General features: G+C 36.5%; 1 protein-coding gene across 1 annotated transcript in view; it reads left to right on the plus strand.

The window, feature by feature from the left end:
* The window catches only part of NETO2 (neuropilin and tolloid like 2), a 1,066,336-nt gene that overhangs the window by 785,845 nt on the left and 265,120 nt on the right, over positions 1–15,371 (plus strand). The window contains exon 4 of the mRNA XM_044081955.1: positions 6,690–6,938. Coding sequence (XP_043937890.1) covers positions 6,690–6,938 — 249 coding nt within the window. The remainder of the gene's footprint in view (positions 1–6,689; positions 6,939–15,371) is intronic.

Genomic DNA, 15,371 nt, shown 5'->3' on the forward strand with positions numbered 1-15,371 from the left:
GACCTCAACATCCAAAGCAATATCAAGAAAACCCATCAAAAACTAGGCATGCTATACAGAAACAAACATTTTCTGACCACACCCACAAAAATTGCTCTAGCCAAAACCTACCATCTGCCCTCCCTACTCTGTGGAGCACCAGTTCTAATCAATTTACAATCCTCCATAAAAAAAAAATTGAAAGCTGCTACAACAAAATTGCAAGTTTGCTACTAATTCATCCTCCTTTACCCATCACTGTAAAGCTCTGCATACCCTTAGCGGGCTGGAACTCCCCCTCCACCACTCCTACGTTCAGCTTATAACACTACATAAAATTATAGACAAGCCATTAGCCTGTCCAGCTCTTACCCCTTTACCCAATGGGTCTAATTCAGAAACCTGAAATCTCACTTACTTGACTTTCAAAAGACCAAGACAACAAAACCAAAACTCCAGAAGACTGACCGCTTGGAAGACCGACATTTCACTACAGGTAAGTAACCTCTTGGCTAACCTGGCAAACAAGCTAAAACTGAAGCAAAGAAACCCCACACCCCCGTATGTGGGGGGTCTGCATGCCCATACCACCCCCAACTAAATATACCAATTCTGAGATCATACCGTGAAGGTAAGAGGCAAAGGTCAACATGCTGGCCAAGCAGTTACTTACCTGTAGTGAAATGTCAGTGTTCTGAGTGGTCGGTCTTCTGGAGTTTCAGTTTTGTTGTCTTGGTCTTTTGAAAGTTGAGTAAGTGAGATTTCAGGCTTCTGAAGGGGAACCCAACCAACATATATTTCCTAAAAAGAACTCTTTTATCAGAAATAAAACAACCAACTGCTCACCATATATAAACCAAATAACTCCCCTGGACAAAGCCTATACTTGTACTCAGTAGCAAAAAATGGAACTCTTTACCTCTAACTACCAGAACTATTTCTAAACTACCCACCTTTAAATGCTTCCTAAATTAATACCTTACAAAATCTTGGGCCTGATTTTGTGCCATTCCTGGCTGAACTTACTCATTATACTTCGCTCACCCCTTTCAGCCTAGATCACACTTCACAACCTTCTTCAGACTCCTACTCCACGCCTATCTTTTGTTTCTCCTATGACCTTACCATATCTACTTCATCTCTGCAGACCTTTCCTCTACCTCTTTCTGTTTCCTCCCTACTCACCTAAGCTACCTGAAGATACCCTACCTGCACTCTTTCTTATAATCTCCTCTCTCCATCCTTCTTCCTTCTATGACCATAGTATGAACACCATCTCTCATACTAAGACATCATTCAATTTCCCCTCACTATCTCTGATCATGGAATCTCTAATATCTCTTTAAATATCTTATTAGAAATGTCTTGGATCTCTTTTATCATATACTAATCTATGCAACAAATAATATGACTATTACGTTTTTCCTCACATATTTTCTCCAACTCATGTTACTGTTTTTCATTGCACTCTACTATGAAACATTTGTTCTATGTTTTTCTCATTATAACATTTTTCTTATGTTTTATAATGTAACATGATACTTTGTGATTTAAATATCTTTGTTTGATTTTTGTAAGATTGTGATTGCTGAGCTTTTCTCCCCCGGCCTCAACTGAAAATGGGCACTTTCTGGTCCAGTCAGACTTTCCTGGTAAACAAATGTCAAATAAATAAATAAGTAAATAAATGGTCAAATGGGGAGCTAGGCAGGGTTATGGATCAGACCCCCCCCCAGCAGCCTCTGCAGCAATTCCAGTGTCCTGTTACTTGACTATTTCTCCCTAGTTACCATAAACACTTTCAAACAAGTCAGTGTGCATACAACTTTCTTCTTTACGTCTACAGTGTTTAGAGATATTTAAAAAATTGATCTCAAAATTTATAGCACAAACACCAATACTCATTTGCTAAGCAGAACAACAAAGTCTCACAGTGAAAACAGACTTAACAAGAACAGCAAGCTTCTCTTTCCCTAAAACCCACATTCAATGAAACAGCACTGAAACCCACATTCAAAGAAAATGCATCTGTCCAGTGGTAGATTATGTTTACCTTTGGGTTCTTTTCAAACCATAGGCCCCCTTGGACAAATTTGTAGCACCTTGCATACATGCATGTGTTCTTTGATACACAATCCTGATTGTAATAAATTATATTTATTGTGTAATACAGCACCATTTATTAGATGGTGTTTTACATTTGTAAGTTTTAACAAGCAATGAAACAAAACATATGAACAAATAATGTCAAAACTACCAGTTGTAGAACATTTCAATGACAAAAAAAACACTCAAACTTCTGTTAATTGCAACCCAACAATATCAGTCAATATACACAATCTCTGCAGAAGTAAAAGTCAATAGAATAATTCCACATTAAAGAGATCTATAACTAATGAAGAGCTTCCTGCTGGCAAACAACTTTACATTTCAGTGTTTCACATACAAATTCAATGCCTGCTGCCCTTGAAGAATGAATTGCCCATGTTATATTTAAAAAAATTGTTAAGCTGGTAATGTTGCAATAGGGAATGGCTTTCAAACCGGCAACTGGTTCATAGTTACTAGACATCTCATTCAAGGACACACTAAGGAATGAAGCACCACATCCCCCCTTAAAGGGCAATGCAATATCAGCACTCCATCTATGTGGTGTGGGAATAGAACCCACAGCCTTCTGCACCAAAGGCAAGTATGTTATCTGTTGTTATACTAAGACTGTTTTAAAATTTTATAGCACAAACACTAATGATCGCCATTTGCTAACCAAAACCATTACACATTGAAAACAGACTTAGCATGAGCAACAGCAAACTTCTTTTTCCTTGAAACTCAACATTCTTTGAAAATGCACAGAAACTCAACATTCTTTGAAAATGCTTTGAAACTCAAAACCCCTTTAAAATGCACTGAAACTCAACAGTGCTTGATGACAGTTTGGTAGTTGGCATAGAGTATTGAAGTTCTAGTCTCCTGTAATCAGGGCACAATGTTTGAGCTGACTAAGTTAACTAACCTGCCATCTCTAACTGGGGCATTGCGCACACACACACACACACACACACACACACACACACACACACACACACACACACACACACACACACACATATCACCTTTTTACACCAGCTTCACTCACTGTTTCAGTGGGCTTACTCTGGCTTCAGTCAGTCTTGCTGGTGGATGGCCATCAACTCTCCTGCACTGCAATTGGATTGTAATGTTTACGTTAGGATGCTCAATGGCTCAAAGCTCTCGTAGAGGTTTCTTGGGCTTGCTATTCTTTTCTTACAGCTTACAGAAGTCTCCCACAAATTCCTAAAGCTCTCCAGTTTTACAGAAGTCTTTCAGATATTTTATTTACAAATGGATGTCTTCAGACTTTTTATTTATAAATGATTTTATTTCAGGGCCCCCAAAGACAGCACAGGACTTATGCAGCTACCTAAGTCACCTAGTGCTGGATCTGGGTCTGCTTGGGCTTCACTGCCATGGTCTGTCTTCAGTACTTATATGGAAATTCTGAACATCCCATACTGACAGTATTGACAATTGCTTAATTAATAATCATCAAGGGTAATATGCATGAGTTTAGAAAGATGGCTGTTAAGTAACTGTCTTTTGATAATAACTCTAGAGCACAAAAACATTTGGCAAAATGACTTAGGCAACAGAAAGTAGAAAGGGCTGTTGCCAAACTTAGGGAACGTATAATAAGAAAAATAACCAGAGATCCTGTAGCGATATTAGAGATATTTCAGAAATCTTTTGAAAAATTGTATAAAGCAGAGAAGAGGGGAAATCAAGAAAAAGCACAAGCAGAAATATTTAAGAAAGATTTAAATATGCCAACATTATAGGCAGATAAGGCTCACTTGCTAACAGTTAAGATAAGAGAAGACGAGGTAAAAATGGTGATGTATAACTAATTTACAGGAAAGTCTCCAAGAAAAGAAGGTATTCTGGTGGAAGTTTGGAAGTTAGGAGGGAAGAAAGTGAAAATGATCTGGAAGGTTTTGTCTAAAAGTATTTTAAAAGGAGGGGAGGCACCAACATCCTGGAAAAAAAGCTTTTGTGGGTGTACCACCTAAAGACAGTAAAGACTCATCTGATCCAGCTTCATATAGGCCCATTTCAATTTGAAAGCATTATTATGAAGTGTTTATGTCTATAATGGTTAAAAGAATGGTGAAGGTGATGCCAAAATAGATATGGATGTGCAGGGGAGGCAAACATTTGACAACATTAATAGAACAGTGATTATCCAGAAAGAAGCAAAATGTAAGCAAATATCATTGTTATTGGTGGGTCTTGTTGCAGAGAAAGCATTTAACAGAGTAAGATGGGATTTTATGAGTAGGGCAATCGCAGCATTTGCATTTCCTGATACATTAATAAAGTTAATAAAGAAGCATGAGGAATCCGAGGCAACAATCAAAGGGGGCGGGTTCGTCTCTGATAAGTTGTCTGAATATAGAAACCAGGCAGGGGTATCTTCCTCCCCCTTTGTTATTTGTGTTTTATTTGGAACCATTGGCAAAGAAAAAGGGGACTCAGTAATTCAAGGATATAACTGGAATGGTGTTCAGGAAAAGCTGTCTTTATTTGCAGATGATACTATTTTGTACCTGTTAGAGCCAGAAAAGGACATCTCAGTGTTGTGGAACATTGTGAGATAAATCCAGTTTTTTTTCAGGTTATAATATTAATGAAGATAAAACAAAGGCCATGGCTATAAACTATGCACCGACACAAGAATTGGTCCAGCAATACCCTTATTTTATGAGGACAGAATAAAATAAAGCATTTAGGAGTATGGATGAAAAATGGATTCTGTTACAGTATCTAAGGACATGTGGTAAGAAACTAAACAAAAGATAATACAAACATTGTACAAATGGAAGCTCTTGCTTATGGATATGGATAGCAAGATACAAGCAGTAAACATGTTTTTAGCCCTTTAGTTTTATACACAGGTCAGGCATATTTTACCAAGCGAAGCAGAAGTTGTGGACAGTAATTAATAAAGAGCTGAAGAATTGTATTCGTGAAAGGAAGAGGACAAGACTCAAGTAAGATAAGCCGATTATCCCAACGGAACACGGAGCTTTAGAATTACCAGGTTTGAAGGACTATTTTAGAGCTACGCTGTTAAGCCCCTTATACATATCACAAGCAGACAGCTACAATTCAGAGTGGGGAAGGATGATGATAAAGCGAGGTAGGTAATTTAAGAAATAAGGAATGAATGGGATTTTGGATGCAGATTCTTAAGAAAAATAACAACAGTCATACATAGTATATCATAAAGTGGCAGAGAGCATACTAAGAACTAAGCCAATATGGGAATGGAGAAAGGAGATTCTGCTGATAGGGATTACTGCAATTAGGGGTACAGGGAATAGGAAAGAGGGGGTTGGAATTTACTGGAAGACTCTGGCAAAGGAACCAAGGAATTGGAAACAAATAATTAGAGAGAGAAAGGTGATAGAATGGCAAAAGGCCAAGAAGACGTGTGGACTGCATCTAGTGATTGCCTTCCCTATCAGGGGTTGATATCAGGAGTATAGACAAAGAGAAGGGGATAGGGAGATCCTAAATGAAAGACCTGCACTGGCTGAGTTGTTAATTGAATCTAGAACAGAAGCTGCTGTTAAAAAAAGGATAATTAGTAGGGCATATAAAATATTGCATGAGAAGACTTGAGAATCAATCAGAAGAGGTCAGAAAAGATTGAGAAGAAGATTAGATATGCAACTCACAAAAGAAACAATAGGAGGACATATGTATGGCTCCCAAATACACAGCAAAGTCTGGAAGATTTAGAATTTCTGCCTGGAATACCATACATAGCAATAGTTTCTGTCAATTCAGTAACAGCTACTTCAGTGTTTTTCATCTATAATTAGAGTAACACCACTAATAAGATCTGTAGTTAATGCCCAAGTTGCATATGGGTGTGTTTGTATATACAAAGATATATGTATATATATATATATATATATATATATATATATATATATATATATATATATATATATATATATTGTATGTGTGTGTATGTGTGTATGCAGGGCGGCCACGGTGGTGCAGTGGTTAGCATTGCCGCCTCACAGCAAGAGGTTCTCCGGTTCGATCCTCGGCTGGGGTGCCTTCTGTGCGGAGTCTGCATGTCCTCCCTGTGGTCGCGTGGGTTTCCTCCGGGTGCTCCGGTTTCCTCCCACATCCCAAAGACATGCTTCAGGTGGATTGAACACTCTAAATTGGCCCTAGATGTGCGTGTGAGTGTGCCTTCTGTGGAAGGTTGGGCGCCGGGCTGGCAACTCGACACTGTAAATCTCCACTGCCAATCAATGTGCGGACAAGGTGATCCGCTGTGGCGACCCCTAACCGGGAAAAGCCGAAAGAAGAAGACGAAGATTGTATGTGTGTGTGCGTGTGTGATGTATGTGTATGTATGTCTGTATACACACATACAACACACACACACACACAGATGCAAATATATATATATATATATATATATATATATATATATATATATATATATATATATATATCTATTATACACAGGCCCACACACATACATGCCCACATATATAAACATGTGTGTTCCTATGAATGAAATAAATGTATATGTGGATGATTTTGTATTAATTCGACACGTAGTTCAGAATTTTTCAAACTTTAATTGTTGCCTTTGTTTTTAGCTGCCCCCCGCCAAAGAATTGAATTGTCATTTGATGATCCATATTATGTAGAACCTTCATTTGAATGTCGGTTTGATCACTTGGAGATTCGAGATGGACCATTTGGATTTTCACCTTTAACTGACCGTTACTGTGGTCCAAAAAAGCCAGCAACAATTCGTTCAACAGGAAGATTTATGTGGATCAAGTTTTTCTCTGATGAAGAACTAGAAGGGATTGGATTTCGAGCCAAATACTCTTTCATACCAGGTATTGAAAGATACATTATATGAAATACTAAAGCATGATAAAATCTTGGTAATCAGTTCAACAAAATCAAAATGCATCCCATTGTACTACAAGGGATAGTTGTGGATCGGAGGATACCTTTAGATGTGCCATTTTTGTATTTTATTTAAAAGATTTAAAGATATGAAATGAGTTCTTTTCAAAATGTGTAACTGTTTATAAAATATAAGAATAATTGCTTTACTGATAGTATCAGCAAGACCTATGCTGCTGTTTGATCATAAGTAGCGAACAAGACAATGCAAAACCAGACTATCGCTTTGAAGGGTGCTGGTGCTTCATCCAGGCCACAGGGTGTCACTACAGGCTGTCTGGGTATGAGATTGCCAGACCTCTGTTTCAATACACAGTTCATCTTACGGTAGTTTAATAGCTTTTGTTAATACAAAATGGCATTTTATTTCTTTCTTGATCAAATGTGTGTTGCTGCAGCCCCTGGTGCAGTTACTACTGAGTACTTGCAAATCTACTTAGGAAATAGTGGTGTGTGTGTGTGTGTGTGTGTGTGTGCACGCGTGTGTGCGTGTGTGTGTGTCCGCAGTCATTTGAATGACCGTAAAAACATATTGTGAATACTGCTCTAATAACATATGAAGCCAATCACATTTTGTTTTCCTTTAATATTTATTAGACTTTGTAATATAATTTTGCTAATTTTAAGTTAGACATTTTCATTTAGACTGATTTTTGCATTTAAAGTAGGTTGATTCCTTGACTTCTGATTGTTGAAGTATTATATCATACTTCTACCTGGCAATGCTAGACTTTGTTCTGAATAATTTAATTTTCCTCAAATCCCAAAACTTGTTGATTGATTGGATGCTCCAAAATGTCCATATTTATTGACTTTACATTTTTTGACAAGTTTGTGGCTGAAAGGGATTCATAAGGGATGTCACTTGCCTGTTTAAAGAATTATTTTAAAAAATACATATCAACTTACCTACAGCTAAGAGTCACTAATGCATTATTTTGTAAGGGATAATCTCAGGGCTAGGTTGTTGTTGATAAAACGCAGTCAGTGACCTCACATAGATCCAGTCACTCACAATGTAATCCCAGAACAACATTTTAACCTTTGATCTGATGTGCAATGATATCATTTTATCAGTCTCACTATGAGTTACAGAACTGTGATTAGATAGACATCACATACTTTGGGGTGCTTAGAAACCTTTCTATCAGCTTGTTTGTGTGGATAATATGTATCTGTGTCTGTGATCTACCTTTGTATTCAAATAATGCAAACGGCCATGGAAATAAAACAACAGTCTCTAATTATTTCAAGTATTTTGGGTTTCTAATACCATGTTGGGAATGGACCCCATTCCTAAGTCAGGGTACAATTAAAGCTCATTAAATTAGTATTGTTTCAGTCTTTGATGTTTACCAAGAGTGCTCTTCTCAGCACCTACAATGTGCCCAGAATTGCCTCCGTCTATAGTTCATCTGGGTTCACATTTATCGGTAGCATGTCTAAGCAGGACTGTAAATAATATTTTTTATGAGATCCATTGCTCCTACTACTATTGGAACTGTCTGGGAAACTTTCTTCCACATTCCGCTCCTTTCTGCCTACTATTATATGACTTTGTGTTTCTCTGTACATTAAGACACTGTAATCATTGGGTATAGCAATTTCAGTGATCAATGCTACTTTTATCATTTTTTCGTGGACTACTATATCTGGTTTGCTCACATCTATTTTTTGTACTGCTGGTAATGGGTGATCCCATGTGATATTAACTTCATCATTCTCTGCAATGCTTTGTGGCTCATGTTTCTAATGCTTCTCAGCTACTTTATATTGTAGTGATTGCAAATTGTCAGTGCAACAGTCTTGCCACATTACTGTGCCTTTCCTGTTTTAAGTGCTACTTTTGCATACTTATCAAGACCAAATGACATTCTTATATCATCTAAGAAAATTGTAACCATCTGTCATCTCCTTATTTGATGAACTACATAGTTTTACGTCATCCACAAAAAAGTAGAGAAGATGTCATTAAACAAGATTGGTTTCTGGGAGCCAAATTGTAACCATAGCCTAATTTGTTATGTAAATAGCTTAATGGGTTAAGGGCAAGACAGAATAGCAGCAGTGACAGAGTCACCCTGGAATATCCCCCTTTGAATTTTTATGCCTGGAATAATAATTTGTCCTTTGTCATGGCTCAGCTGTTAGATTTGCGACTGGTTCATGGTCACTATAATGTAATTGATCAATATAGGGTGTATCTTAAAATAGAAGATTTAGGATCTTTGCCTGGAAGTGTGTACATCATACCTCTCAACTGTCCAGATTTTTGCAGAATGTCCAGATTTTTGCATCATATTTTTGGTCCATTTTTTTCATACAACTGTGGTTTTATAGCAAATCATTGAAGATTAAAGTCAGAAAATATTGACAGACATTTGATTTTCAGACTTCCTACCCTTCATAAAATTCATGCTTATGAAAAACCTGTTATTCTATCTAATTTCTAAGTCTGTAAAAGCAATATTTAAAAACTGTCCCTATTTTTGGGCATTTGTCCCCCCCATTCTTTATGGCTTTGTCCAGATTTCTTGCGCTAAGAGGTTGAGAGGTATGGTGTACATAGATATTTTTATACCCGAAGCAGGCTCCAAAGAATCTTTCCTCAGGTAGACAGCAAATGTTGGAGGTGTGATGGGGAGGAAAGAGGTAACTGGGAACATATTTTCTGGAAGTGTAATGAGTTGGCTGACTTTAAAGATTCCCTGCAGACTGCTCTGTCAGAGATGCGGGGTGAGAAAATTGGAGTGACTAGGGAAATGATTTTTTTTTGAGCTATGATACAGACTTGGAATTGCTCAAACATAATAAGGCCTTGCTGAGTCTAATTATGATGGCTGCTGAAAAAAGCAATAACTAGAAAATGGAAATCAAAGTCTAAACCAACTTTACTAGAAGTAACAAAGATAGTAACAGAGATAAAGCAACTGGAACTGGGATCTTTAGAAAAGGACAGGAGTAAATTACACAGGAAAAAAGTGGGAAATTTGGGATCACTACATGCAGAGGAGAAACAATTTTTAAAAGAAAGCCGGATCTGAATGAACTATTCAATGGCTGACTGACAATGACTGGCCATATTAAAAGTGATGCATTATGTCTGTAGCTGCAGTTGTGTTGGCACACTTTGTAAGGTATAATGTTTGCAACTGAGACTGTGCCGCTATGATTTATTATCATTGATATGAATGTAAGATTGTCTGTGTTACACATGATAATTTAATAAAGATGTTTCTTGTAAAAAAATGTACGGTGTATCTTATACATCAGTAAGCATTCCTTTATCCGTGAATGTGGAATGCTGGCAAGTGCTTTTTTGTACTCTGTCCATGTCATGCTTTCTCCTTTTTTTTCATTTGTTTATTATAGCTTTATTTAGCAACAAATGATGCTTTGTTCCATATGACTTTCTTTTGTTACACATTATTTTCTATTGTCATAATTGTTTTTTTTCCTAAATAACTAAGCCCTCTGACAGGAGTGTATCACACCTAGCAATGTGATGTGTGACTGTTTCCAGTTCTTTTTTTACAGAGTTTGCATTTGTCTCTCTTTCTTCCACATGTTCAATGGACTTTGTAAGTTTGTAAATCAGTGTGGACATAGTCCACTATCCTGGCCACCACTATTAGCCTTTCATCTTTTGGTTTCAGTTCAACTCTCCTTAACCATTCCTGTGTCAAATGTTGGTCAACATGAGGTTGTTCCAGGAGATCTCTGTACTTGCCAATGTATTCATAAATTGTCCAGTTTTCTTTCCTCCTCATCTGATCCTTTCCTTTATATTCTAGCTTTTCTTTTTTAGCACATTCAGTTGCTGTCTGATTTTTGTCTTCTTCTGGTTTGATTTCCATTCCCACTTCACACTGAAATGCTTTTGCTAAGCTAAGCAAGGATATTATCTTAGACTTTTTTCCTCACGTTTTGAAGCTTTCATTATGTTTGGCTCTGATGAGGTCAGTAGATATGTATGCAGTCTCTCAATTGTAAATCTATACATATAATCAATTTCCTTCTAAAAGAGGAATGTATAATCTTGGTATACACACCTATTTTCATATATCATTTGATGAGGATGAAACATTTTCTTGTTTCCCTGCCCAACTGTACATATTTCTTCTTTCTGGGTGGTGTTTCTATTCCTCTTGATCAGTTTCCCAATTCTTTTTAAAATCGTTTTTGAGTTATCCACAAATTGCTTATGTTATACTTTTCATTTTTATTTATCAGCATACCTTCTAAGATTTCTGCCTGTGATGATATTTTTAGTTTATTATTGCTAATAGTATATGATGAATCTTGATCAATTTTGATACTGTGTATTGCTTTGATCATGTCTAGCTTTCTAAGTATTTCTGATGATTTGTTCCCTTTTCTATATTCTACTAACAGTGATACTTCTCGTCTGAATTGCTTTATACGTTTCTATATTCCGTGGCTCCGTGGTGGTGTTTCACTTGCTCTTTTCCTTTCCTTTGTTATTCCATGTTTTTGTAGTAACACTTTATCCATTACTGATTTAGCTGCACAGTAATATATTCTATTTTTTCTAGGGTGATTATCTTTTCATCGAAGCTCCAATTCACCAAACGTCTATTCATCGAGCATAAAGCATTGAATACCATTTCAGTGAAGGATTTGGAATATATAAATGGGGGGGGGGTGATGGCCCCACCTTGGTAAGTTTAAAATAATGTAATCTGTGTTACGATCGCTCTGGTGGCCAAGTAGTTTTTTCTCTGAGAAATTTTTTCTGTGGTGTAATTATTCGCTGAAATGGTATTCCATGCTTTAAGTTTGATGAATAGGTGTTTGGCGAATTGGGGCTTCGATTAAATTATATAGACCCTTTTTTTCTGTTATATCTTGTGAATTTGTTTTAATAGCCCTGATTACTGTGTTCATCTTCTAACATTTGGAGTCATACTTATCTTCGTTAATCTATTATACCTATTTTTATAGGTCTATCCATCTCTATTACATCAAGCAGGTCAACCCTTAAATCATTTTCTTCTGCAGTGAGAGTGTCTTCTTTGTTCTCTGTTCCCTGTGAATAATCTACAGAAAATTCCACAAAATCTTCCTGTGACATATCCTCTTTAGATGCGCCCTGCTTCATAAGTTGCGCCTTCATATGGGAACCTTTTGACCCATCACTTCATAACATTACTGCATCGGAGCTACAACTGTTCCCTGCTCCATCCCTTGCTGTGCAACTTCAACTAGAATTTCATACACATCCACCACAATAGACTTCAGAGCATCATCACATTGTAAATCTTCTTCAGATGCCCACCTGCTGCTCCTTAATATGAGGACCTGTAATTCCATCATGCTGTGACATTGCCTAAGTTAGATTCTCCACACTAAATCGTACCATATTGCAGATAATTCACAACTTTAATTTATATTTGTTTAACTTCTTCCTTCCTAATCCTGTTTTCTACATTCCCCCTTTGTTTTCTTATTTTTTGTATTGTGAAATGTTTCATATCCAAGTGCCTTTGCCTGTATTTCTCTTCAGATATCTTTGGAGCTGTTTTTTTTCTATTGATTAACTTTGCTTTCCCCTTTGCATAAATATTGCACCATACCAGTTCTCTTTTCTTTCCTATGTCTATGTTTCTTCTTTATAGCTTTCAAAAATCTCTGGATTATGTTTTTTATATTTTTGCACATCCTCTATTGCTTCTTTTACCAGGCAGCCCAAACTTCCTTTGTCTATGCAATGTTTATCATAAATCTATTGTATTAATGAATACAAATTTCTCTTTGAAGCATTTGACAGTTTTTTTTTCTGCAAGTGTTTTTCTTTCCTTTATTTCCTCTGTTAATCTTTCTAAATACCTTCTATCTGGAAATGTCGGGCTTCTTGTATCACAGTAACAATACATAATTTCAATCTTATCCTCAGTGGTCCGCTTTGTCATCCTTATGACTCTATTTCGGCCTGTCACTTTTTGTGTTTTTTGTGGATTGCTACTTCGTTCAACAACAGACTGGCATCTTCCCCTAAACCTGTTTCCATGTCCTGAGGATTCTATACTGCATTTTTTTTCAGTTCTGGCACCAGTGCATACACCAGGATTGGGCACATTTTTATAATGGGACTTGTGCAGATAATATATCAGTGTTGTCTGGGTGAGATTTTGTAAAAACAGGGCCCACCACATGACGTACTCATCAAGACTTGAGGATGAATTTTGTTCCAGCAATACTGTTTTCCTTTTCTTGCCGATTTCATCTCTGTATTCAAACCCCAGTCGAGTATAATATTTACGAAACAAAGGACCTCCATTTGCCTTCAACAGAAAATAAATTTTATTCCAAAAACAGTTGAGCGCTTTCATCCCATAGCAACAAATGGAACTTATTAAAACTGTTAATAATATTCTCAACCTCACTTTAAAACTAAGACTAAATCATGTGATGAGCAATAGCCAATCAAAATCAGCAAGTAAAATTAGCATGTACAAAAATGTAAAGTGAAAAACCACTTAAATGATATTGTGTATACCATTGTATACAGATACACTTATCAAAAGTTAATATTCCAGAGATTTTGGTTTCAAGACTGGTGATATGGGAACATTGTTATTGATAACGTTGTGGTGTTAAGTAAGAGTTGTCACAACTTTCAGAGATATTCAGTTTGCTATTAACAAAAATCACAAATATCTTGTAGTTTGGGCAAATAAGGGAATGCTTAAATTGTGCCCTAATAACATTCTCCTTCTTAATATCTGCAGCTTGCTCATAAATCCTTTTATGGTTGTTTTCCCAACATAGTATGCATTGCAGGATAGACATTGTGCATTGTATACTACCACTCTAGTCTTGCAGATGTATCTACCAGGGTAAGGAATTGTCCTCCGACAGTGTTTAACTGAGGCATTTGTTGTATCATAAATATACCTACATTGTGGGATAAAAGTGCTCAGCTGTTTTTGGAATAAAACACATCTTCTCGTGAAGACAAGCAGAGGAGATCCTTTGGTTCTTAGATATTTGTCTTGTCTTTCAGTACATTGGCTGTGGATCTTTTTACCACTTTGTTGGTTTCAGTGTGATACTTCCCATGGCTTCTGTACTCCGCAAACATACAAAACATAGCTTTACCAATGATTAAACTCATATTAGTAAGGCATAATAATTTTAAATAGAAATAAAACAAGAGATTCCTGTATAATACTCTCCATGTCTGCTGCAGTCCACAAATATATCAGACATAGAATTACAAATCAAAGCAAAACAGTGTTAATTAGTGAGTTATTAAAAAACACACACACACACATTAAGCATTATGTACGTCATAAGATACAATGGCTATTGTTTCTTTACTTTTGTGGTATATGCAGTATAAGGTTTAGCAAAGAGTAACAAACATTAATAAATAGTGCAAGAGTAAGTCAGAATACTTTTGCAATGGGTACATTGGTACCTATTTCTGGAAAAGCCTGTCTAATTCCTTTTAATTATGCAATAATATTTTTATTTTTTCCTGCACCTTTGCTTTTAAGCTGTTCTTGTTTGAATGTTATAGCTTTCCAACAAGTTTGATTACCTTGAAAGACATCAGTTTGAAAAACTGGCATTTTTGCATATTTTCTAGAAGTGCAGCAACTGTGATAATATTGCATCAGTGATAATTTATTTCCTTGGCAATCCTAAGGACTACAACAGAACTATATTTAGAATCCCAGGTTAATGAGCCTCCTTGTAAGAGTACCTGAAAGCTATGAGTCTAATCTGAATTTCCTTAAGTAATGGCCTCTGTATTCATGCTTGAAGGAAATTGTATCTCTGTTCCTACTAATGAAGAAGCATCTTAGAACCGCAGTATTCTAAATGAATACTTGTCTTTAGCATTCCCTTCTTAGGCAGCATAATACACAGGTCAACAGTAGAGCATCTCTAAGATTTTGTCTCTGTTTGTGAGCTCTGCAGTAATTTGTAACCTAAGAGACAGTTCAGCACAGAGTCAGTACTAATGTAAATTCTATGTAAACTTGTAACGGTGAGGTATCAAAAGAAAATGTAGAATGATGGTCCTTTTTAGTTACCTGACATAACCGGAAATTGAGGACCACGTGTGCAAGGACAATGGCTGACTATAGCAAACAACTCAGCCCCCAAGGTTATTCCATTAAAAAATGTACCCTGGAGTGTGAAGCTGCAATTATTGTCTGACTCTTATTATAACTAAGCCAATAAGTCATTTTTAAAGTTGATTTTTAACTAAGCAAATGACAATTCTTTTGGGGATGCTTTTCAGCCACTGAGCCACATACACACACAATGGTAAATACAATTTTATGACATTTGTTTGTATTTCATGGGTGGGTCACAGTGAATAG

Source organism: Protopterus annectens, chromosome 8.part1 (assembly GCF_019279795.1).
Source record: "Protopterus annectens isolate FY-2018-M chromosome 8.part1, PAN1.0, whole genome shotgun sequence".
In the NCBI taxonomy this organism is placed as follows: domain Eukaryota; kingdom Metazoa; phylum Chordata; order Ceratodontiformes; family Protopteridae; genus Protopterus; species Protopterus annectens.